Below are 26907 nucleotides of genomic sequence, written 5' to 3'. Positions count from 1 at the left end.
GAAGAATTAGTGCTACAAAAACAATGCGATGCTACTTCAGATAAGTAATTATACATCGGCAATGACTCAAATATCCAAGACTGAATTTTCTGGAGATGGTATTGACGTTATAACCTAACTTTGGCAAAAATGTCATACATTTTAAAACATAGGTTTTTTTGCAAAACAGATTTCAAGATTATTTTTTTAGATTGAATCACTCATAAATAAGTGACCTTTCATTTTGTGGTGAACATAATATGTATGTATGAAAAAGAGCTGGTGAAGCCCTATGAAGTGACATAAGAACTGCTTCTCTACAACCTGCAGTGCAGTAATGGAGAGAAGGCCAGTCAAAGTCACTCATTTGCGGTCAAATTAGTGCAAACTTTGTTAGCCCGTATCTCTCAGATTAAGAATCCGAGACGAGCATAATTTTGGTTCCAGGGGTTTCCCATAAAGCCAAATCAGCGTGCCAAATCTCGTTAAAATCCGTAACGACGCGGTCCAAAAGTGTGTTGAACTGACACAAAATGACCCTTTTGCACTGTGAGCCGCACCTAGCGGCGAGCTGCCAGGAGGCTCGACTCCCTCACCTAAATAATCCACCAGGATCCAGTCCTCCTCGTCCTCCTTCTCATTGAAGGCCGGGTCGACGGGGCACTCGCTGCCGTCTTCCGCCTCGTCCCCGAACAGGATGCTGGTGAGCCTCTGGAACATGCTGGAAGGGGGTCTCTCCTGCTGGCTGTGGACAGGGCCGGGGGGCGAGGAGGCCAAAGCGCTCTGCTCATCGGCTGCTGCTGCGGCTGCTCGGGAGGCGCTAGGGGGCGCTAAAGTGCATGGGCGAACGCTCTCATCTCGGGAAAGCAGGCCGACGGTCAGTCATAGCTCACAACAACTCTGCGGAAGGCCTCTGGAGGAGAGAAAGGGGGGTAGAGAGACAGAAATGAGAGAGAAAGCAGAGGAGGAAGTCAACAGCGAGAGATAGAGAGGGATAGAGGTGGAAGGGGAGGGAGAGAGTGGAAAGGAGAAGAATGGGGAAGAAAAAGGGGGGGGAAAAAGAAAAGGGAAGAGAAAAAGAGAACAAACAATAATTAACTTCTGACTGCATGGTTTAAACTAGACAAAACAACAAGGAAAGACAAGGGGAAGGTGAAGTCATGTGAGCCATGTGAGCCATGAGAAAACAACAGGGGTGGAGAAGGGGACACGTGCTTGTGTGTATGTGACAATATGGGTAAGTGGCTGTGTGTGGCAGTGTGTGCGCGCACGTGTACATGACAATATGTGTATGTGCCTGTGTATGGCAGTCTATGTGTGTGTGTCTGGCCATGACTATGTGTAAGTGGCTGTGTGCGGTAGTCTATGTGTGTGTGTGTGTATATGTGTGTCACTCACATCACAACTGAGGACAAAACGGGTTCATTTGATTCCAGGTATGACTAATACATGCATGCAATGGCGTTCTCTGATAACAAAGAAGTGGAGACAGTTTAAGATAAGCCGATGCCTATTGTGATTTGACAAAGCCTACACACAGTCAGGGCTGCGAATCATGCTGTACTTTTCCAGGAGATGATATTAAGTTACCACTTGACACGCAGAAGAAGCAGTTTACTAAGCATTAATGACCCCTGTTCCAACCGAAAGAGGTCTGCGAGGCCATGAGCTCACAGGAAGAGCTGCATACCGCCACAAGCTTGCTGCCAGGCTCCCACACGCTGAGGCTGAATATGGGGCTAAAGCCATACCTGAGCAGAAGTGCTGGGAGAACCACAGATCACAACCTCTGACCAAAGGCAAGAGTAGCTAAGACTACAGTAGACTACAGTAGCTGCAGTTATGGATATTTATAAACACTGATTCTTTAAATAGGTTTCACTGGCTATAGGCAATCTCACATGCAGATTAAAAAAACTTAGCCTAATTCTGCTTTACACTTCTCTTTTTCAAATGAGAAAACTATCAGACGTGATAATGCAGGGTACTTGACTGGCAGCTGAAACAGTCTTTCAGAGTGCTGCACTCATTTTGTGATTGAGGCTGAGGGATGTAAAAAGACAGACAGAGGGATGGAAAGCAGATAAACACAAGGCAGGGAGGAGAAGGAGGAGGAGGAGGCCCGCTTCCGGACACAAATATGCAAACAGATGGCAGAAGAAACAGACAAACAGCAGCATTCTCAGAACAGGTTGAACGGGGCGTGTAAAAGGCTGCCCTCAGCAGTTTCCAGTGTATTGAGTGAAACTTAATCACGTTCAGTCATTTAAGAGGAAGCATTCTCATAGTATACGGGTCACAACTGATTAGGCCATGCAAAAATTTAAACCAGTCAGGCAGGTATGAAAATGTATGCATTGCAAACGTATCACCTACATTCACGTTAGACATGACATATATTTGTGTAGCAGGTGCTCATACTTCAAGCAAAGGACCAGTGGCATGGACACAAAAATATATAAAGCGATGTGACATTCTACAGTGCTACACTAAACATACTGTTAACTAAGCATAGGCTATATGTAGCAGAAAAGAGGACAAACTAGCGAAGTAAAATGTTATAGCAGCAACCACAAAGTGATCAAGAACTATAATGTCATGCGCAGAACATATGATATGTTTTGCATATGACATGCCTATAACTTTGTCTTACTGACTTATGCTTCAAAATGGGTATTTTCACTAAAATCTATATCGGCTGTCTCCAGAAATGTAAGGTTAATGCGTGTTCTGGGAAAAGATTCAAAGGGTATTATTCGTATCTGGTGAGTCCAGTGCTGTAAGACAGCTGTGATCTTCACTGGAGAGGAAGGGTTGAGAGGCCCTTTGTTCTGACTTCTTTGTGACAATCCGCATTATACATGCATTTTTAAATATCTCTGAAAAGACACTGTGTGCTGTAGCCTAATCGCCTGCACCTGTTTGCAACGGCAAATTACCGTCCTGCGAGATAAAGGGTCATTTTCTTTCTTTAAAAAAAGATTGCCTGCCCTACACAGGCGACAGATGTTTATAAACCGAAGACAGTAATAATACCTTAACTAAAGGAACATTATCTACGTCTCAAAAAAACACACAGATTTTCGATATCATGCCTGACTGTGTGTTATGAAATGGGGGATACGATAACGCAACCTGTTATCCCATCTCTCTTTCAGTGCTAGACGCATGACGTCATCCACGTGTTGTGTTTTAATGGCGTGCAGAAAACAGTACAGACAAAGCATATTTAATATCACTTAACACGGATTTGCATTTCATTACTTCAATCCGATACCTCTCAATGCCCCAGTAGGGTAGGGCTCATTCGTGTAACCATCTGTCAGTAGAGAAAATGATTCCCATTATCAAATTATATGGGCCATCTAGTGATGGATGCCCAAGGACAACAACAAAACAAAAAAAACGCAAAAAAACACACAACACCCTTCCTGAAATGTCATAATTTAACGAATCGATGATGAGGCGATGTCGACACAGTTGCTCATTTTATCGGAATGAACCATCAACATCAGTATTCCGAGCCAGCCTTAAAGTCTTAGCCTTTTCAAAGACTTCAAAATAAAAACATTTCCAGGTCGATAATTAGGCCTTCTGTCGGGTTTATTTCCTCCTTCATTGTCTAATTGCACAAGACTCATTTGACTAATCTGTTTTAGTAATGCAGAGGTTTTGTCGGGCACCCTTACAGCTTCCTGCCTGGGGGAGGCAGGCTTTTGCCAAAAGGGGAGGAGTGGATGGGTTCAAACGTAACCCAACACCCATAGGGCGGACTCGAGATATTGAAATTATACATCGTAGCATTTGCATTACTCACATTAGACTATTTATTGAACTATTTAGCCAAGCAGATTATGCAAGTGCTTCAAAAACGGATTAACTATGACTCAACAATATGGATTTAACGATAAAAGTAAAGTTCACGGACAACTAATACGCTCGCTCGCAGTTGCTGTACAATAGTCTATATATAAAAATGAGCTTCCGTCATTTTTTATTAGCGCTGTAATGTTCTCCCTACAGAACACTAGAGTTCGTGTTGTGAGCATAGAGTTAACGCTCGTTGACTTTTACGGATCAGCAATCCCAAAACTTTTTCTCCTGCTCAAAAAGCACAAAGAAAGAAAAACTCACCTGCGGCAAGAAAAATGTAAACAGGAAAGGGAGGAATCTTAGAGTGAAACCCTTAAGATTGAGGTAGAAAATACAATGTATTCCGATATAAAAAAATAAGTTTTCTTCTCAGAAGAAATGTTAAGTTTATGGACCCATACGCGCTAACAGTTCGCAGCTTATTCCACCCTTTTCGAGGTCCCAACTGATCCCTTTGTTATTGTTGTGGAACGTTAACAGCTGATCAGGTATGACGTCGCTTTGGCCAGCCTATGGGAGGGCCTTCTTACAACTCTGCAAGCCAATGAACTGCAGCTATGCTCTGTGACAAACTGTCACCAACGCACGTGATCTGCCCCAGAGCAAGACAAGACTGGGCAAAGATCTGAAGATTTTTAAACAAGAGATGAAAGTGTAGCCTTCGTATAAAAACAATTATTTCAGTGCATCCAGCGCCTGTCTTGTCAGTTTTACTTTTGGCGAAGCATTTTTCATTTTTAAACTCGTTTCAGCTGCTACACTGGTTGGTAGCTTACACAGAATGTTATACAACATTTTCTCAGCAAATATGGGGCCGATAGGGCATTATAGTTACATGCTAACAGACTGTATAAAACACGACCATAGCCATTGTAACGTTATATAAAAATCTCCGTATAATATCCTGTTGAACGACGAGTCCTGTTGGTCAACTTGGAGAAATTATCCTACATAATTGGTGGGTCATCGACTATCGACCGAGCTAATAACTAGGTGGTTAGCTTGGTGGTATAAAGATGATGCTAGTGCAAACTGAAATTTTGCACATAAAACAGTAGTTATTGTAATAATGAAATGTGCAAAATAGTAAATTGCCCTATGGGCACACATACCGGGTACCCTATTACATTAAGTTTATTATAACCATAAAATGTAACTAATATCATTTACTAAAAAGGGAAGAGGTCTTTGAAGCATTAATCGTAAGTTAGTTGTGAACCCACAGTGCTTCTTGGAGTGATACAAAAAATAATGCCAGGCCATTAACCCGTTAAGTCTGGGCCGATTAGGTTTTTTTCGTTTTTTCAGGGTGCAATTTTCAATCACTATGGTAACAGGATGTACCGTTTGAAAGCGATAAAACTCAGGGCTCTATCAGTATAACCTATTTTGCGATGCCATTGCTTTAGCGCCAGCAATTCCTGCTTTTGTAACATGTGGGGACGTCACCTTCTCTGCATTTTGGAAATCCACATAGGCCTACTACAAAAAAAGGCTATGTTATGCCAAAAAATGTTGACAACAAAACAAATATTTTGCGATGCCTACGTTTAAATATGACTTGCAGGAGTACCAAGGAATCTCTCGTCTGAGTGAATATTTCTGAGGAAGACAGTGGAAGCACCGTTGACAACACAACAGAGGGCAGTTTCAGTGACGTGACCCCATTTTATATCGGTGAGCATCTAAATACATTCTCAATTGAGAATGTATTTAGATGCTCACCGATATAAAATTCAGTACGCTTATAAATAAGGAGCCTGTCTGCTCTTGAAAAATAAATAGCATGTGAAATTATGGAATGTGTTTGACTTGTCGATGAGAGTTGGATATTGGATATACAAAAACGTAAATCAATGGACCTAAATGAATATAGTAGAATACAAGATGCCATCATCGCGATTGTACTTATTTTTTATGATCTTCCTGACCTGTTTCTGTATGAGGATAGCTGCAAGGAGAGGGAGTTTGGGACAGAGAGGTAGGAGAGGGTGACAGGCGGAGGGAAAGTTTCAGGATAAAAAAGTGTTATATAGTTTAGTAAGCAAAATGCAGTATCACTGTGTTTGAGCTTCTGTAACTTTGTTTTAGTAATACATGGAGCAATTCTGACTATTGGAAAATAAACCCCAAAGACAAGGATTATGGCTGTAGTCAAAAGGGTTCAAGAATAGCAACCATTTTATTTTGGGTTTGTCATTTTTAAACTTGTGTCACAAAAAGGGGCGATACTTAAGAGGTTAATACAGTTAATTTTAACAACACAGGCAAAATACACTTATATACACTTAATGAAATCTGTTACGTCAAATGTATTCTTTAGTAATGGACCTGGATTGTGTGTTTCATGGTATCCTGCACTTTGGATCTTGGAGCTGTGGGGACCAAACAAAAGGGGTTCACACAAAGAAAATGATGACAGCAGAGCTCAGTATGTAGGTCACCAATCTAGGAGAAGGAGAGTACCCCTGGGGCACAAGGATGCACCATACCATACCTGACACAGTGCAATATTCTCCAAGGTCTAGGCAGAAGTAATCAGCTTGGAACAAGGATTCAGAGGCTAGTATCCTACTGGTCTACGAAATGTGGCCCTTATGTGAAATCTTGAAAAATATATTTAAACTTGATGATGAAACACCCAGCAAAGTGAGCTAAGATACCATAAAATGAACCACTCCAGGAAGATGAGGGGGGTATGACCTAAAAAGACAAAGGAAAACAGCCCTTTTCAGATACTATGTGCGATTTGCTCGCTTTTGGAGAAGGGGGAGGGCTAAGCCAGGGGGGCCTTTTGAACTCAGGGTTCAGGCTCACAAAGGTGCTATTTTGGGATGGGACTGTGAGCTGATGGGGAGAGGGCCTGTTATGGCCTCTGTTCCTCCCTCAACCCCAAAGGGAAATTTTACTCATGGAGGCCCTGATCCAGTGTTGTTTGTTTAGCCATGGGAACACACTCTTCCTGAAAGACAAATATTTTCCCACCACTCGTTTGCAGTGCTGGGGTGATGTAAGTGTGAATCAGAACTCTCACACCCTATCATCTTGTTTTTTGTCCTTCCACCCTCCTCCCACAACCTAGCATTATACATGAGTAAAAACAACACAAGCTAAGCACTTTAGTGTTACAACACACAGATAACATGTGCCTTTCACTTCTTCAGCTAATGTATCCTTTTTTTCCAAAACAGACTGATAACACTGCTAGCTTCGCATGCTGTGTTACAGTATCAAAGTAATGTTAACACAGTGTAGAATACACCCCCACTAAAGATACTATATATATTTTTTCAAATTAATTGAAGTTCCAAGGTGCATGCAGAACTAAAAAATGGTGATAGTTAAGCTGAGTGGGTGAAAAGTCATTTTGACATGATGGCAAAAAATGCATGATTGGGCATTGATCTGTGTAAAATATTAAATGTCCACAATTGAAAATCATTTTCCATAATTAACATTCAATCTTGGAAGTGCACAGTGTACTTAAAAGCACACTATGTTCCTTCCCCCTCCAGCTAACTCACTACAGCATTCCTTATGCAATCTTGTTAATGTTTACAATAGAATCGCCCCAACTTGCACAATGACAACTGGGAGCCCAGAGGCTTCACAGTATATGCATACTCTTGACAGATATGTTTATGCATTCCTAATTGCCTGTTCTTTTTCTCCGATTAATTCGTAATTGACAGCATCTGTTAAACAGAATGATGAGAGGTACATAGACATTTCTTCTGCTGTGGAAATGTGGTAAACCTGGGCTTACAAATTACAGGTTGCAGATTTTATTTACTTATTGAGGTAATGCAATGCTGTTTTCCCTCAGCACAGTGCCATGCTTTAATTGCTTTGGATGAATACAAAATATATTAAAATGGACAAGGACATAAGCAATCATAAAAGAATAATATTTCTATGGTACTTTGACCTCCCTTCATTTTACAATCTTGTCTGATTGAACAGGGGAATCGGAGACTATTCTTTGCTAACACTGATTTAATTTAATCCAGTCCCTAGTTTACAGATGACTTTTAATTTCCTGTAATCCCCCCCCCCCCCCAAGCAACATTTAAGATGTTACAGGACATCATGTCTTCAGGACATGATAACAATTAACAATCACTAATTTCATCCAATTGGTTACTAAGGATAATGTTTCACCACTCATATTTCAAGATAAGCACAACATCCAGAATACAGGTGAAATCCATGGAAACCTCAGCAGAGTTCACCGGCAAACAGGAGGTGTGGTTTTGTTTACCTCAGCAACCACAGAGAGAGACCAGACTCTTCTGCCCTTTAGATGGCAAATTGCCCTCACAAATAAGTCCCATAGTAACCTATCATTCACTCTTAGATTTTAACCTGAACATGCAGTACTTTACTTACTACAAGCACTTGTCCCACTGTCCCAAAAATCTAAGTCACAATGACCTTATTTCTAGATTTCTAAGAACCCCAAAGAAATATGTCACATTCTACAGTCCTTTTGAAAGTTCTTTTTTGTTTTTGTAAGGGGGACTTCTTTAATATTCACCCCAAGGTGACATGTACCCTGTTAGAGAGAGAAGTGCATCCAAGGCTGGGTCAGTGTAAATGGAGAGAGGGAGGGAAGGAGAAGGAGAAAGACTGGAAAAAGGAGTTTAGTGAGTGAGTGAGACATCTGGATTGAGGATTGCATCAGCTCAACCAGATCGTGGGTGGGGCAGAACTTGTACTCGGTATATGGTTGGCTAGTACAACCTGTCAGTCAGTGCTGGCATAAGAACTTGCCATGACTGATGATGCTACATGATTTCATTGATGAGAATACTTCAGAGAGGATATGGGTGTCTCCTTGGGGCCATTAATTCCCATTTTTCATTTTTCCAATTAACAATCACTAATTTTATCGATATGGTTACGAAGGATAATGTTTTACCACTTCTATATTGTATTTCGTAAGGGGGACTTCATCATCTTTAAATCTTTCCACTTTGCTCCCATAGATGGCAATTTCCACATACTTTGTATTAATCCTATGAAAGTGTCAATATCTCAAAAACGATTTACTGTACACACATGGTTGATGACTTAAATGAAAGACAATTTGAGACAGAACAAATTTATGTCAGAGCATGTGCATACAGTGTACACAAAAGGTACATTAAAATACCAAGTCATGGACCAACCCAGAACTACTTCATATTTGTGCACAAACTTGATGTCAACTTGGTAGATATCAACAAGCATTCAAATTCCACATAGGTTTTTTCCCAAAATTGCATCCATGTCCTCAGGTCTCCCCAAATCTCTCCAAATACAAAACAAATGATCAGAAAATCTAATTTTCCTATTCAAATGTGAAGATACAGTTGAGGCCAAAATTATTAGCCCCCCTTGTGAAATCAGACAAAACCTTTGATTTCTCCATGGAAATGACCATTAACAACAAGTGTTTATAGTTTGTTTGTTTCCAAAATATCAAAGACAAAATGCCCACTAAGTTTGATAAGAATATTTTGATGAGCACTGAGTTGAAACAAGAAAAGGCAAAAATGACACAGCCAAAATTATTAGCCCCCTGGCCATTAATAGTCAATAGTGTACCCTTTCTGGGCCACAACTGACAACAACCTCTTAGAGCAGTTCTTCACAAGGTTGGCACATGTCTCTTGAGGGATTTTGGCCCATTCTTCCATTGCAAATTGTTCCAGCTGGTCCAAATTGTGTGGTTTCCGAGCATGGACATTCACTTTGAGCACCCGCCACAGATTCTCAAAAGGATTGAGATCTGGGCTCTGTGCAGGGCCACTCCAGGACCTTGGTTTCAGTGTCCTTTAAGAACAGTTGGACCAATTTTGAGGTATGCTTTGGATCATTGTCTTGTTGGAAGACCCAGCGACGATCTAAGCCTAGATTAAGAGCAGATTTGTTCATATTATCCCTCAAAATGTCAATATAATTTTATTTTTTCATGATGCCATACACCCAAACAAGGCTCCCTGTGCCTGAGGCTGCAAAACAGCCCCACAGCATGATGCTCCCACCACCATGTTTAACTGTGGGAACTGTGTTCTTAGGGTTGAAGGCCTCGCCCTTTCTTCGCCAAACATAAGCAACATCCATGTGCCCAAACAGTTCCAGTCTAGTCTCATCAGACCAAAGGACAGACTTCCAAAACTCATTTTTACCTTTGAAATGTTCACAGGCAAACCTCAGTCTGGCTCTGATGTGCCGCTCTTTGAGTAAAGGGGTTCTTCTGGGACGATGGCCCTGAAGCCCACCACGATGAAGAACTGTGTTCCTAGAAACATTAAATCCAGAAGAGGCCAGGTCAGCAACAATCATATTGGCAGATGTCCGGGGCTTCTTGTTGACATCTCTGACTCTCCAGAGTTCTTGAAATCTTGCACTTTCGACCACGCCCAGGTTTGTTTCTTACAGAATTTGTCACCTTGTACTTAGCAATGATGCAACGTACAGCTGTTCTAGACACTGTAAACCGCTTGGAAATGGTGGTATAGCCTTCCCCCTTATTATGAGCCTCCACTATCTTCTTTCTGAGCTCAAGACTGATTTCCTTTGTCTTTGGCATGGTGAGTAAGAGTAGTCCCTCTCAATGTGTTCAAGTAGCCTGTTCTTTGGAGTCCCTTAAGTAAAGCTCAATGCTGATTGAATGCTCAGGTGTTGTTGGGAAGCTAATTGACTGCACAGGTGTGGTTTGAAAGCTAATTGGTTGATTGTATGTGTTTTGAAAGCAAAAATGCACATGGGGGCTAATATTTTTGACCACCCCATTTTTCACTATATTTGATATAAAACATTCCAAAATGTACCACAAGCTACTAAATAGCACTGGTGAATGTTTGATTATATCAAGTTTTAGCAATAATGCAAGCATTGGGCAGAATTTTAGGAAAATGTTCATAATTCCTGGGGGGCTAATAATTTTGGCCTCAACTGTAATTAACCTTCACGTGTGTTTCATTCACATATGAGAGTGTCTTTTTATAAGGCATTCCCAAAGGGTGCAAAAACCTCTCCAAAAAGAAATGCTCAGCCTAATGCTTTCTAACCAACCTGCATCACATTTAAAATGGGACTTTATTTAAAAATTAGGTTAACCAGAGCCCCATTAGCCAGTACAATTACAGGACTATTTGTAGCGAGTCCAAATCCTTTAATCGTCTCTTGCCACCTCATACGACATGGACATGAGGTTGGATATTAAGAGGCAAACGAACATAAAACTGTTTACAAAAGTACAATATTGGAATATACGTGGACTGAAAGCAATATGATGTCGGCTGTAGGATACGTAAATATCAGAGGACAGTTTCTTTTAACATGTGCATGGGTTGAAGTTTGCAGCGATATAGCTGTAGTGAAAGCTTAGTGTATTCTGCAAAAATGAATGTTGGACGAAGATTTGCCTGCTCACTGGATGTTTTACGCACGTCTGAATTTATTCATTCTGCTATACGAATGCAGTAATATTCCTGAACTGTCCGTCACCTGAATATGACACATCTTGTTGGAAAGGGTAGGAAACCCCGTACAAGAAGCTTGCCATGTTTTGCATTAGTTTGGTACTGAAATGTCTTAGCAATACATTTACGCAACAACAACAACCTTATTGAATGTTTTTTTTGTTTTTATAAGGGGAACTCCATAATCTTGAATATTTACCCTATGGTGACATGCACCCTGTTAGAGAGAGAAGAACATCCAAGGCTGGGTCAGTGTAAATGGAGAGAGGGAGGGAAAGAGAAGGGGAAAGACTGGAAAAAGGAGTTTGGTGAGTGAGTGAGACATCTGGATTGAGGATTGCATCAGAACAACCAGATTGTGGGTGGGGCAGACCAGATTTGTGTATGATTGGCTGGTGCAACCTGTCAGTCACTGAGGGGGATAAGAGCCGGAAATGACTAATGATGTTCTAAAGTTCAGGATGACTTTTTCCAACACCTTCAGGGAGGATATGGATGTCTCCTTGGGGCCATTACTTCCCATTTTCCATTTTTCCCCATGGGAAAATTCAATTTACCATCTATGAGTAAAGAAAACAGGACTGTTTATTGACATTCCCAAAACTAAGGGAATGTCAATAAACTGTTGTCAACTCTGGCAATTCCACCTTGCCACTGAAATCACATTTGGTCCATCTTGAACAGAGAATTTTGTCGGGCCAAACAGCATACACAGGCCAGCAGTAATACAATTGTTTTGTTAGTCTTGTGTTAAATTTGAAGTAAAAATAAACCTCCCCATGGACATGGAAGCTTGGAGCAGCAGGGATGACAGCCAACACTGCAGGCTGCTGCTGTGCTACATTACATACACAAAGCTTACCCCTCATCACAATATGCAGGCCTAGGTCAGACCCACCACCATACTGGTCACCAAAGCAGAATGAGAGTTGAAAAAGGAATCCAGGCTTTTCCAGGTCTATAACTGTGTACTCTGTAATTACTTATTGGTATTTTCCTTACACTTGAAATAAAATGGCCCCAACTACAAAAGCAATATATCCTTGATAGACCTTGTCTATCATGAAATGGTGGATGAGAAATAAGTTCCTGAAATAAAATGAGACAGAAAATCTATCCTGTAAACTTGATGATTTTGCCTCTGATACACTACAACTTTATATAAAACCTGTAGCCAGAATTGAACTAAAAAAAACACTCCCGTTCTTGCTGCACTACTTGACGTTCTCTCAATCACACTGCTTGTATATATCAAATTAAAAGTATATTCCTAATTCCTAAATGTTCTTTTGATCAACACTTATATTGTCCACACTACTTCATAGACACACTTTATGCTTTAAGTGCAATCAGAAATTACTGACTGGATGCAATGTAAAGGTTTTAAAAAAGATCTCCAAAGTGCTAGACTTGAACAAGAAGAAGGAAAACTGACATATTGTATGCCTCACCTCTAAATATCCTCAGGAATTTAGGCATGAAACAATCTTGACAAGCAAGTAGTGCCTTGCCTTGTGGTTCTAGTATTCCTGTGGTTTAACATAGTAATGCCACTGAAGAAGATGAAACAATCAAACATGTAAAAAATACCGTTGTCAAAAGTATACTGACTTGCAGGTACTCGATAGCAGCTCACTGATTTTCAAAAACCCCTTTCACACCTGAAATCATGAGCTCTACAGAACGGTCATAGATACACACATGCTTTAGAAAAGGTCCACGTCAACAAATTATCAGGAGAATATTTTGGCATAGAGTAGCAAGAGTATTTTTCACCAAGCTCTCTCCAAACAGCACCCTTCCCATGTCATTAGTTCAAAGTGGTCACCACCAAACATGGTCTACTCACATTGTACCTTTCCAAGTAAACACAAGGAACATAATCTACAGGGAACAAGTTCAACACTGAAAACGATTATCTGCATCTACTTTGGCAATGAAAGGTTCAAAATAAAAAAAGATTAGTGACTGAACAACACAAAAAAATCATCCAACAGGGAAAATGAGAAGCTAACTCTTTCATGCTACAAGGAGGAGGTCACAAGGCCCTGATTCTCTTTGTGGAAACTTGGACAGACTGAGCAGGTAGCTGTTGCTGGGGCCCTTAGACACACAATTGGATACTATTGAAGGTGGAGCAGATAAAAATAAAGAACAAAGAAGGGATATCAGGACACACAAGGCCTACCTACAGCCCTGTCTGTAGCTTACGCTCTCTGTGTTATTGTCTGATGTTAGCAAAACATTCTGACCTAGAACAAATGCAATCTTCCAGCCTCCCACCCCACACTCAAATGTTGTGAATTTTCAGTACTCTCTAAAGCTAAGGAAGACTGGACTGCCCCAGCACTACAGCACTGCCCCATTCACCCTGACGGCCTAACCCCCCCCCCCCCCCCCATCAATACAGTAATACAGTACACAAACAGTCTTGTTTTAATTAATCTGAGTACAAATGATTAAAACCTTACTCCTCCCCTTGCAAGCATCTCCAACCCAGTCATAGTGCAATTGATCCCCCTGATTACATGAACACTTTTGGCTTGAGCCTTAATACACCCCCATCTGTATCACAGCTATACAGAAAACTAAAGTTCCTGCGTATAAACATGATGAAAACAAACAATAAATCTTACTGAGCTTACTGAGAATCCTAGAAAAGACAGACACTAAATGATGACCACAGTAATTGGATACTGATATCTTCATGGCTTAACTTGGGGTGTCACAACTTGTCTGAAAGCTTCAGATAGGGAATGTTAGCCCATTTAGCTTCATAAAACACAATATTGAGAATGATAGTTAACTTTCAAGTTAATCCCATGAAACATTGAAACTGAAATTAAATGGTTGAAACTTTTGTTACAGCTGATTTTGTATTCAGAGTAACTTTCCAAAATGAAGGCAGTAGGTTTGAAAATGGGTCTTTCTTTTGTGTGTATGCATCTAGCAGTGGGGGGGTCACAGTTCACACTGTCTGATCCCATAGCAACAGATAAGCCTCCGTCCAGAATGACTGCTTGCACTGGGCTGATGTAGAAGGCAGCCCATAATTTCAACACATTCTCAAACACAGGCCACTCTCCTAGTGAAATAATATCAATAGGTATAGGGGTTTCATAACACTGAATTCAGAGGTTGTTATCAATCTGAGAATTCTTAAATGGAACAACACATTGGGAGAGACCTGGAGGGGATATGGTTATCCGTGGGTGTTGTATTCACAAGTGGCAATTAGGTCAGTAAATGCAGGCTGAGCCCTATTGCCTGGACAAAACTAGTATGAGTCTGGACTGATTCATTAGCAGACAATAATCAGGGGTTTGCATTTGTGCGATACAATTAACTTCAGCACACTGGGATGGGATTGACTAAAATTGGCCATGGTGCCTTGGATCCGAACTACCTAACGGGCCCCTAAAGGTTATCATCTGTTGTCATTGAGGTGCGCCTCTTCTCAGATTGGTGTCATTTCTCCTGTAGCATACTATCTGACTTGTGATTTACGAAGCTAAAAGACACCGGTGGCAGGTTGGCTCGGTTTGCAGGAAGGAAGGAGGACCATGCCTTAAGTAGACACACACTTGGACTATGTTACGAATCAGTCCAGGAGTTTATAAGATGTTCTTCTTTCCACAGTAGGTGGGTGAGACCGGGAATCGCTGTACAAGAGGCAGTGCTGTGTCGGTAAAGATGAGAATCAGTTTGGTTTGATATATTTGGTTTGAGCTATATCAGTTTGGTTTGATATATTTTTTGATATTATTTTTACCTGGATCCCGTGAGCGTGAAGGGAGAAGACTTTATGTTTGTTTATAAGTTGTGTGCTCTCGCTCCCTCTCTCTCTCGGTCCCCGCCGGTGGACAAATAAAATGCTGGTGCAATCCAGAATTTCCATATCTCCTTGTTCCAGCTTGTCTATTCTCTCAGGTGTGTGTCACAGCCATTTCCTGGGTGAGTGTTTCAGAGAGCGTCTTTCAGCTGAAGTGCTGCATGTGTGGGTTCAACCAGCAAAGTGCTGACACAACAGTTTTCCAATATATAATAAAATGGGGCACAGATAAAACAAAGTAGTTAAGAAAAACACTTTAAGAGACTGTCATGGCCTTCAATGGCAGTTTTCACAGGCCATAAGAACAACACCTGCAAGGTCACATAGTAAAATGGTCTTGGCCTGGTGTTCCATAAAGAAAATAACGGTATGTATGACAGTTCCACCAAATGCTACATATTTTACAGACGAAAACCCGGCTGTGTTCACAGTGTACAGTACACACAAAACCTTTCAGAACACACCCACCATCGCAAGCGCTTTCAGAAATGGAAATGACCAAGTGAAAATAAGCAAAAAGTAAAATGCTCCATTTCACCCACAGTCCTTCAGAGTAGTAGTGAGGTGATGCGTGGCATGTTGGCAGACTTTCCACTCGGCACCAGCATGGGCCTGACCAGCATGGGGCTGCGTAAGAGAATGGGTTTATTCTCCCCCGGAGTGCGAGTGTGCGTGGCCGTGACATTCAATACAAAACGCCCATGCAGCTGAGACGCAGAGTAATGGTGGATGCATTGGTTACAAAGAGTGAGGAGGGGGGCGGGAGGGGGGGCCTGACTGGAGGCCTCTCTGCTCTCCAACCTTCAGAATGGGACTACTGAGGCCTTGGGGAGGGGAGCCGGGGGTGAGATAAAAGCCCGCACACAGTGTGTCTATGTCTTGTGATATTCTGTGAAGGCTCAGCGCCCCGCATGGAGAAAGACACCTGCTTTCCATCCTGGCTTCTCCAAATAGGAGCAGCCAAGAGGATCCACACACAACACACACACTAACATACAACACACAGGGACATATAAACACACACGCTGTGGCCGAGGCTCCCACCCTCAGGACGCACCGAGCAGAAGCAGAGGCGAGGTGACAGAATAGGACTACTGCATTTATCTGGTTCACCACCCCTCTAAAAGCAAGCGCAGGGCAGGATGCCCCACCAGCCTCCTGTTCAGCCCTGCCTGGGGGGGGGGGGGGGGGGGGTAATTATCACGTTGGGAAAGTGCTCTGGATTCTCTGGAGGTCTGGGTCATGTTACAGACAACGCTGGCACTGATAATCGTGCTGCTCCTCTTCAAATATAGGGGACCGATGGAAGATTAACCCCTGTAGCCAGCTCCATAAAACATGCTCCACTGAAACCGTAGGCTATGATGGCAATGTCACATGATCCCTTAAATGTATTGGCAAGGTGCAAGGCCTGCAGCATCCACTATCTAAGTACACCGCAAGGCCTTTGTCAATAAATGCAGACTTCAGAGTTCTCTTGACTATTCTTTCATTTCACTCACACGAACTAAAAGATATGCATTTCTTGGTTTAATTTAAATTCACATTCTCAATTCATACATGCTGCATGGGCCACAAGGTCGGGTTTACACATTTGAAGTGATATAGTGATATGATGGAGTAGGACAACATCTGATTAGGCAGGCATTAGCCATAAACATGGAGGCCATTTTAGCCTACACTTTGCACTCCAGCTGTAAAGCTGAACAAATGAGAAAAGCACATTCTGGGTAGGTGTGTAACAGGTATGCACAAGCATACAGCAGCTAGTGAACACATGCTCCATTTGAATATCACTAAGGTAGAGAATTCTTACCTTTGAGCAGAATCCCCCTGCAGCCTTAAAAGGGCGAGCAGCCATACAGGATCTATTTTAAACCCCATCTGCTCAAAGCGGTCAGTCGCAAGCAGGTCAACCGGTCTGCACGATAGCGGGCCTAACATGGTAGGAGAGACAACACTCCACCATCTGTACTGGCGGGGGAGGTCAATCTTGAAGGACGTAGGCCACCCGATCGGCAGACATCGACTTTGCTCTGGCAAAAGCAGAACGGAAAAAACAGTTATCTTGAAGGGGAAGATGCAAACGTGCTGAGTCAACGATTTGCATGCAAAGCAATGGCCAGCACAGACAGACTTGGCTTATCCTAGTCTGCTGGTAAAGGTCAGAGGGTAGTGGGGGGGGGGGGGGGGGTTCCAGCGTTTTAGAGGCACGTGCACCCCGAGGCCAACGGATTACTTTTAGCAGAGGTCTGGACCCACACCCCCCACCTACTTCAGTTTATCCCCCCTCCGCCAGGAAGGTGGGGAGCCACTATCATGTGGCAGCATGGTGGCAAAATCTGAGATGGACATGCTGTGCTAGGGCACAGCGCTGAGTAATCTTCCATTACACCAAACACACAATGACAAAAACATTGGTAGATATGATCTCCAAATGCAAAACAATGGGATTCAATGTGAAACCTGCTTATTAACGGCCATACAATGGAAGTGTGGTTATTAATAACTGGTTCTGAGTCATGTGCCTGTGTCATGTTCCAGTCCTCAGGTTTACACACTATTTTGTTTCCCCCCGTCTTTAGCATTCAGAGTATTCCGATGCAGAAAATATAATTTTGAAAACGTGGAGGAAGGGTTCCAGTTTCCAGTTCCAGGTTCCAGTTTTCAACAGTGAAATTTGACTGGTGAAAAATTCTACATCAGCAAGAGAGAAGGACATGGTTGACAGGGGTCTCTCCGAAGCTCTTCAGTTTTATGTCTGGGATGTAAGTCTGGAGACTGAGATGGCAATTGAAGAACATGGTTGTTGTTTTAACTTCACCATTTCTGTGTAGATTTTGATGTATGCTTGGAGTCATTGACTTGGTCTAGAATCTATCTATGACCAAGACTCATCTCAATAGCAGAGGCAACCAGATTTTCTGCAAAGATTTCCTGGTACTTTGTTGAATTCATTGTGCTATTGATCTTAAATGGTGCCCCTGGACCACTAGCAGCAAAACATCTCCAAACATCAATGGCCCACCACCATACTTGACAGTAGGTATGAGGTGCTTCTCCTTGTATGCATTCCATTTTGCCACCAAACATGTTGATGGTGTGTATGGCCAAAATGTTTCATTTTGGTCTCATCTGACCATAGCACTTTCTACTAGTCATAGTTCCAATGAGCTTCGGCAAACTCCAGATCCTTGGTTGTATTTATTGTGCTCGGTTAGGGCTGTCTTTGTACCAACCATCCAAAGAGTTTGCTGGTATGAAGGTTTTTTTTTAAACTTGGTGACCCCAAGACACAACTGATCTCTGCAATTCTTTAGCTGAGATTCTTGGGTTACTTATGGCCTCACCATATTCCTTACAGTCCGTTAGGATAATATGCACTTGCATCCTCTTCCTGGCAAGTTTGCAACCATTCCATATGTGTTAGGCCTTTTTATTATTGCCCTTACAGTGCTAAATGGTATATTTCACCGCTTATGAATGTTTTACCTGTGGTTTTCAGAAAAAAAAACGGATTACTAAATAAAATACATTGAAACATGAGAGTAAATGTATTGAAATAAAAGTATATAGTTTATTAGAATATTTTGTTATGTGTGAACATAAAATATAGATCATTATCCTTGTTTATTATATGCAGCCTTTTTTCTCCATTTTTATTAAGGGTGCCAATAATACTGGTGCCCATTGCATATTATTAGTGCACACAACGTGTTCCCTTTGATTTACTGTTCAAATTGTACCACCCTGGACACTTTTTAAGAGCAACACTGCATGTTAGGCATGTGTATTCATGCATAGATCCTGTCTGCACCTCTGTGGATTGAAACTATTACATAACAAGGAGCGATCTGTGAAATATTTACGTGCACAAGCATAACGGGACTTCCAGTGAGTACACAGATATTCCCCACAGCCAGTCGTGTGTTAATCTCTGCACAGTGACCCTGTTCACCAAGCACTTATGCTTTCCTCTGAATGTAAAAAGACAGCTTCCTGTAACCAGATGCACATGCCCAGACACTGATATTCTTGCTCATATTTCAAACAGAAATCTAGATAGCACATCTTGAACAAAGAAAATGAGTCCTGTCCTGTCATGTTTTTACATATTCTCTGTGAAAAAGGGACCGACTAGGCCTACCACAACTGAACCAAAAAGAGCGATGGGGGCAATTTTCCACTGTTAAAACAAAACGTAAATAATCCATAATTCCTCCAGCGAGTTGCATGAAAACAATGAAAAAAGAGTCAAAGGGCCCACTATATTGTACTGCTTCTGACATTAAACTGCAGCACACACAGTCCTTGTCAGGGTGGCTAATATTGCAGGAGAACGTAATGAGTAACGTAAGTGCCTCCCCTAGAGCAATATGAGCTACAGTGCTAAACCTGACTAAGAACACCGAGACCAGTGCAGTATATAGCTAGAGCACTAATGTAAAGTGCCATGAAAAAGACTATTTGCCCCCTTCCTGATTTACTCTGTTATTGCATATTTGTCACACTAAATGACAACATGTAATATTAGACAAAAGAAACCAGAGTAAACACAGTATTTACTTTAACACAATAGAGATGCTGTGGCAGGACCTGAAACAGTTAATGCTCAAAAACCTAACAATTTCTCTGAATTAAAGCAGTTTTGCAAAGAAGAGTGAGCTGAAATTTCTCTACAGCGATGTGAAAGACTGATGTCACATTATAGGAAACATTTGATTGTAATTATTTCTGCTAAAGTGCAGTTGAGAATGCAAAGTTGAGGTGCAAAGTTTAAGGGGCAATTACTGTTACACAGGGGTGATATGGGTGTTTGATAACCTTTTTCATTAAATAAATGTTGTTTTGCATTTACTCAGGGACCCTTTGTCTAATATTACATTTTGTCTAAGGATCTGAAACCAATTAGTGTGACAAACATGCAACACTAGAGGAAATCAGTTAGGGGGCAAATACTTTTTCACAGCACTGCAGATAACTAGACCATTCTAGACCCCTGACATAATCTTGAACATACTATAAACACAAAGGTTTACATTACATTACATTACATTACATTATTGGCATTTGGCAGACGCTCTTATCCAGAGCGACATACAGTTGTTTAGACTAAGCAGGAGACAATCCTCCCCTGGAGCAATGCAGGGTTAAGGGCCTTGCTCAAGGGCCCAACGGCTGTGCAGATCTTATTGTGCCTACACCGGGATTGGAACCACCGACCATACCTTAACCACTACGCTACAGGCCGCCCCTTTTACACAGCCAAATTAACATGACAGTGAGCAAATGAATCAAAAAGCAATAGCTGGGAGATGGGGATGGGACGGGAGTGAAGCTGCAGTTGAGCCTGCTTCAGAAGCAGAAGATTCTGCAGTCCTGACCACTGTGGGAAGGTCGTTCCACCAACGAGGGGGTCAGTATGAACGGGCAGGAAGAGCACCCACACAGGGGTGGAGCCATTGCATTCACTGCCCTGCAGGCGAGTACCAGGGTTTTGAATATGATGCAACAGATAGCCAGTGAAGTCAGGCAAGAAAGCTTGAGAAGGTTGGACACTAGACTTGTAGCTGCGCTATGGATTAGCTTTGGGCTTGTTGACCTGCCTTCTGCATTACATTAATATATTGTACACTGTGTATTTTTTTTAACCTCCAAAACACGTTTTCAGGCAAGCCGCCTTGGGAGGCAGTAGGACGCAATACATAGGAACCATGTCCGGGTGGCAGGAGTTCTCGTTCAAGCGGACACACATACGTTGATTTACGGCCATTGCCATGGAAACCTGGCACATGCGGCAGGCACAGAGGTCAGAGGTGACACCCCCTGCGTGCAGCTGTGTCAGCACTGAAAGTACATAAAAACACTCAAGCCCAAACTGGCCTCTGACTGCCTCAAATCTGATATTCTGATACTTTTACACAGGCTGGCTGTTTAAATGCAGAGTGACGCCACACAGGGGTATTCATGTTTCTACTCAGAGGGGTTACTAGTGTTTAATTGTATGCATTTTTGTAGTTGTGTTTTCTTCAACATTTTAATGAGTGGATGCATTTGTGTGTAAAAATTCGACCATGCAATTGTAGGTTAAGTTAGTATATTGTGTTGTTGAACATTTTCAAATATGTATGTGAAATACTTTTATCTGTAGATGGCTGTAGAATTTTAAACCTCTCATACAGATCACTGAGATGCATTTGTGTACAATGGGCCTGATGTAGGTTCTATTTTTTTGAAGGGGGGGGGTCAGTATAGTTGTAGGTAACTGCATTGGTTGTTAATAAAAGCATAAACACGGCTCATTTCATGTATCTAATGACTGTACTAGATGTACTATTACAGTCTAGTACAGTCATTACATATTACATATACACTGTTCTTGATTGGTTTTAATAGACTTTCTAAAAAACACTGAACAGTTATAGCAACAGTACACCACTAGAGTCTGAGTAACATTTTCTAAAATCATTTAAACTATTAATAAACAGCCTTATTTTTTATAATTCCCTCGCTGCTAATCTTAATCACAAACTACCAAGGCTTAGGGACACACGCACAGAGACACACACAGACGTGTGTAGGCTTGCAACAATTACTCTCTTATTACTCATATTTAATGCAAAGCTGCAGCCTGCCCTTCAGCCTGCTATAGAACACGGTCCTGTTTGGGTCATTTCTCTTATCTCCCCTGTTTATCCTGCCTTTCTCAAACAGTCATACGCTTCAGACATTTTAGATTAAGCCCCTGCAAACTGGGTCTGACACCACAGAACAAAAAGAGAGGAATAAAGGCACATTGATTACCGCGGCTACAGTCGCTCCACGTCCACCTGGCATCACGCGGCATGTCCATCTGTACAGAAACACACAATGAGAGAGGATAGATTCTCAGTGATAGCTCTAAACAAACTTAATGCTCAGTTCCTGCATTTATTTATTACTAGGGACAGTGCACTTTCATCAACATTTTCCGTTTCCACATCAATGTAAATGTGCCTATTAGCTAATGCGAGCTAATGAGCTAATGAGCACATTTTCATCTGTAGACCGTAACCTACATGTCTTTCGACTGTGGGAGGAAACTGGAGTACCCGGAGGAAACCCACGCAGACATGGGGAGAACATGCAAACTCCGCACAGAGAGGCCCAGGACGAACCCAGGACGTGGGTTCTTGTTGTGAGGGAAGAGTGCTACCCACTGCGCCACTATGCAGAGAATGTCGAAACAGAAACATACGGGCCAACTTAACAGACGTAGGCCAAGACAATATACTTTCTTCAGTAACATGAGGGGAGAAAGCCATACATGTCAAATAAAGAAAGAAAACTTATTTGTTATTCATTTCCGAAGAATAATTATGGAACAATATAGGCTTGGGAGAAGGACACTTGTATTTTTTTTGGGCATTTTTTCAAGAAATAATTAATGTTTCAGTGTTTTACTCATCCTTTCCCAACCTTCCCTGCTTCACGAACATGCCACCCCAATAGCCATAAAATGTGCCTGCGGATTGGTCAGATTGGACAAATGGCGGTGTTCCGTGTTTTAATGCAAAGAAAAATGCATAATCAGGAAATCAACTCATGAATCAGACCCACTGTGCAGTGTGCACGGAAGGGCCTTAAAACATAACTTGGAGCTAAGAAAGAACATAAAAACATTATTGGGAACATGTTTATTAAAGATAATTAATCAAAGGGACAAGCTGCTGAACTTAAACAGTAAATAATAGAATTATGTACACCATTACTCTCCAGGCCTCCAGTGACCTGACAGGTGGCTGGCCAACAATCCACTGAAAAAGGAGGAGCCTCCTCCATCAAGATCAATGGCATTAATAAGCACCGGGGCCTCCAGGAAGCCTGCCATCGTCCACTGGATCATTTAGCACTTTGCAAATGGCAATGACGCAACAGAGCTCATAGCCGCACATAAACTGCACAAGGTCAGAGCCGAAATGGCACCCAGTTTCCACTGCATTCCATGAATAGTGCCTCTATACCTGCAGTGTGCTTCACACAAGACCGCAATGTCATGTTCAAAGAGAAGCTGTTGTAAATCTTAGCAATGAGGCTAATGCAGGATACAAAATGTGTTGTAACAGACACAATGGAGTATTTTTTTTACCAGAATTCCACAAATTCTTCAGTAGGTACAATGGCTAGAAGAGACACTATGCAACAGTGGCCAGCTGTCGAGAGCACACACAGCACAAGGCTCTTTATTCATTAAGCCACTCAGCCTTATTGGACTGAGAGAAGCAGATCAATAATAAGCATCTCCAATGCTCCCCCACACCACAGTCACACACAAAGAGCAGACACATCAGGGGAGAATCCACACAGTTATCAGCTCCCAAAACACCTCACTGCTGTCGTGGGAATCATCATTATAATGGTGATTGGCAAGTCCTATGGGTAACACTTCCTTTTACAGTCCCCTAAGTACTAGGCATTTACCAGGTAAATATGTGGTAAGAATAGCACATCATTTGGTAATTACAATTGGTATAAAATAGGGAGATACTAAGAAACTAAAATTGAAATACTATTGAACACCTCTTCAATTACATGAATTCAAGCAAGTATAGAGAGCTACCAAAACTTGCCTGGTTATAACCTGAGTGTAAGTCTGTACTTCCGAGGAAATTAGACAATACTTACTTTCTAATAGAGGTGTTATTATCAAAAGGGGATAAGAAAGCGTTCCTAGGAAGAACACAAATTAACCTCGGGGACTGTAAAAGTAAGCATGAACATGTTTCTGTTTTTCTTTAATATTGCCATAGGACTAATGAGATACAAGTCTATTCAAACCAGCCACTGGCTGCAGAGGGTAACACCTTTCCATTTAATTAAGACAAGCTCTTAATGAACAATATAAAGGACAAAATTGCATCTGGTCCCTGACATTCTGAAACTGACCTCCACGTTATATATTGGTTTCTGTGTAAACAAGAAGCAACAACTTCCGGCAGGTGGACTTTGATTTTATGGCCATATTGCCTACGCTCAAGCACACTGCACTCATGGTCAATATTTTCCACAGAATGCGTATTAACAGTTATCTAACACATCTCTCCTAGGTGAGCGTGGCCTCTCCGATTGCCGGAAATCCTCCCCATAACACACCGCCCGGAGAACAAGGCGTTCAATATTTATCGGAGATTTGGGGGGAAACTGTTGCGTAAAAAAGGGTGCGGGCAACTGTTTTTTGGTCACAACAGGGGGCACGAAACAACCTTTACGACCTGGCTTCCTTCCTCTTGAGGATGGACTGGCTGTGTGAGTCTGTAATGGGTTCAATCCCATCAAGAACGAGGCACTGGAAAGGACACGCTGCTTGCAGAACCACTTGGCACATTTATTCTATAGGCAATCAGACCGAGAGGTTACAGCTCAAATGCTAAATGTGTCGGCTGCACGCCTCTAAAGGCATTAGATGATGAGACTGGTCAAAAATCAATAAAAAAACTGTTACTTCACCACTGTTGTGTCGAAGCGTCCTATTGATTGATTGGCCAATTTTCTAAGATATCTGACCAAGTCTGGTAAAGGGAGCTTGTGTTCTTAGCCAATGTGCAAATCCCACTATTACTATGTTTTGGAAACTGTCTGCAGATGGCGCGTAGTCCAATTTGCTCATTTTCACAAACTTGGATCAGAGGACTATTCTCAACTGTTTGTGAACTGGACTTTAACATGTACTATTACTGTATATTACATTAGAGGACGAGATTTATATCAAGCAATTAGGACAAAGTAAACATTTGTAGCCTAACTAAATCCCACAGCAAAAAACTCTGACGTGCCAAGCACTTGCAAAATTGGTGGCCATTACAGAGATAACGATATTGATAGCCTACTTGGTACCAGGCCACACTCTAATTTAAAAAAAAAACTTTTAAAACCCTTTGTACCCCAGGGAAATTCCTGTGAATAATTTGAAATGGTAATAGAAACACCATTCATTACAATTCTACCATGCAATTGTAGGTTAAGTTAGTAGATTATGTTGTTTATCATTTCCAAATACATATGTAAAATAATTTCAACTGTAGATGGAGGAAGAATTTTAAACCTCACATACAGATCACTGAGAATTTACAACAAAACATCTTAGTTGCATTTAAGTTATTTCAAAGATGAGTGAAAACAGATATTTATTTTAAAATGTTCAGTAATCTGCAGGAATTTTATCTGGGTCTAAGGTGTTTCAAATACAGTGTATGACCCAGGTCTTCTTGCTGTAGATGAAAAAAAAAAACATTGCCTGGCTCCGCTTTCTGTACAAAACAACCCAAGGAGATACTGAAACGATACTCCATTTAAATTCAGAAACGATCTTGTAAACAGCCAATAACATCAGCATGTCGGGCTATCATGCAAAGTTTCTCCTGACCAAAATAACAAGGTCCCAACTGTCATGTGCCAGAAGTAGCTGTTATCACTGTGTGCTGGAGTGGATCCTGTTGTCTGCATACTCAGGTAGTTCCTGTTCTGTACATTGTGGTAGGTGCCGTATGCTGTGAGTACACTGGTTCATGTTGTCAGTTTGTTGGTGTCCATTAAAATACACACATATACAGTGCTGTGAAAAAGTAATGGCTCCCTTCCTGATCTCCTCTGTTATTGCATATTTGTCACACTGAATCAAGGCAGTGTTAAATGCAGTTAAAGTACAAAAAATATTTCAATCTAAGGAAAACTTGTTCCTTACAAATTAATATTGATTCACAGATGATGAAAATTAAATATCAAACACAATTCCATTGGAATGGCCTGGAATTTTGGAATTTAATTTTTGATCTGGTTATGGGTATGCACTTTGTTGTACGTCGCTCTGGATAAGAGCGTCTGCCAAATGCCAATAATGTAATGTAATGTAATGATCTGCAGGAAGTTGTAGTATGTATCCACAGCAAATTTATGAATAGTCAGGAGTAAATAAATTGGGCCGTTGCCTATTATAAACCGAACACTGTCAAGAACACAAGACATAATCCTGAAGTGGAACTGTTTAAATAAACTATTGCATTCAACAGAAGACTCAGAGGGACCATTTCAGGTCATGCAGTGGCCTCTTTATGTAATACAACAACCACCACCCCAAAGGAATCATGTAACTCACCCAGTATGCCCCCTCCGAAACCTAAAAGTCTGTCCGTCTACATAAAAGTTTAGCCCACTCTTCCGTTAATGTATCCTATTAAGCCACGTGTTAAACACAGATCGGCAGTGGAATAAATCAATTCAAAGAAAGTAAGGTCAAATACTGAAAAAATATTTTCGGGGGGATTGTGGCAAACACTGTCCTCCAGTGGTTGATACAAGTAAAGGCAAGACACATCATCAGTAATATTGACTGAAAAATCAATTGGAAACCATTTCATGGCGTTTTAAACGTGATCATTCAGGAGATGGCAACGACGGTTACGTTATATTGTAATAATCTAGTCAACTACACCAGGGGTGCATTAGCTAACATTTCAACTAATAAAAAGGGGGAAGACAGAGTGGCAGTGATCCATAAAAATGTCAACTGACCTTATTAATTTCGACAATTTCAGATTAATATAGAAATATGAGTCATTTCATATGAATATATGAAATGAGGATCGGAAATATGCTAAAACGCACACACGTAATTTAATTCACAATTTATATACACTCAGTGAGCACTTTATTAGGTCTTCATTCGACTTATTGGTCTTCTGCTACTCTAGCCTATACACTAAAGAGGTTTGACAC

General features: G+C 41.5%; 1 protein-coding gene across 4 annotated transcripts in view; it reads right to left on the bottom strand.

Moving 5' to 3' along the window:
• Positions 1–26907, bottom strand: part of tp53inp1 (tumor protein p53 inducible nuclear protein 1) — a 35624-nt gene that overhangs the window by 8062 nt on the left and 655 nt on the right. For 2 of the 4 annotated variants that reach the window (XM_061216521.1, XM_061216544.1), the window contains exons 1-2: positions 4114–4292; positions 576–892 (exon numbers count right to left, since the gene is read on the bottom strand). In XM_061216521.1, coding sequence (XP_061072505.1) covers positions 576–699 — 124 coding nt within the window. In that variant the 5' untranslated portion in view covers positions 700–892; positions 4114–4292. Of the gene's footprint in view, positions 1–575; positions 893–4113; positions 4293–10025; positions 10139–16972; positions 17193–21960; positions 22010–26907 lie in introns of those variants that run through there. The other 2 variants (XM_061216528.1, XM_061216536.1) reach the window with 2 other exon arrangements.

Source organism: Conger conger, chromosome 1 (genome assembly GCF_963514075.1).
Source record: "Conger conger chromosome 1, fConCon1.1, whole genome shotgun sequence".
Classification (NCBI taxonomy): Eukaryota; Metazoa; Chordata; class Actinopteri; order Anguilliformes; family Congridae; genus Conger; species Conger conger.
The sequence above is the reverse complement of the archived record's forward strand: the minus strand, read 5'-3'. Positions and strand labels throughout refer to the sequence as shown.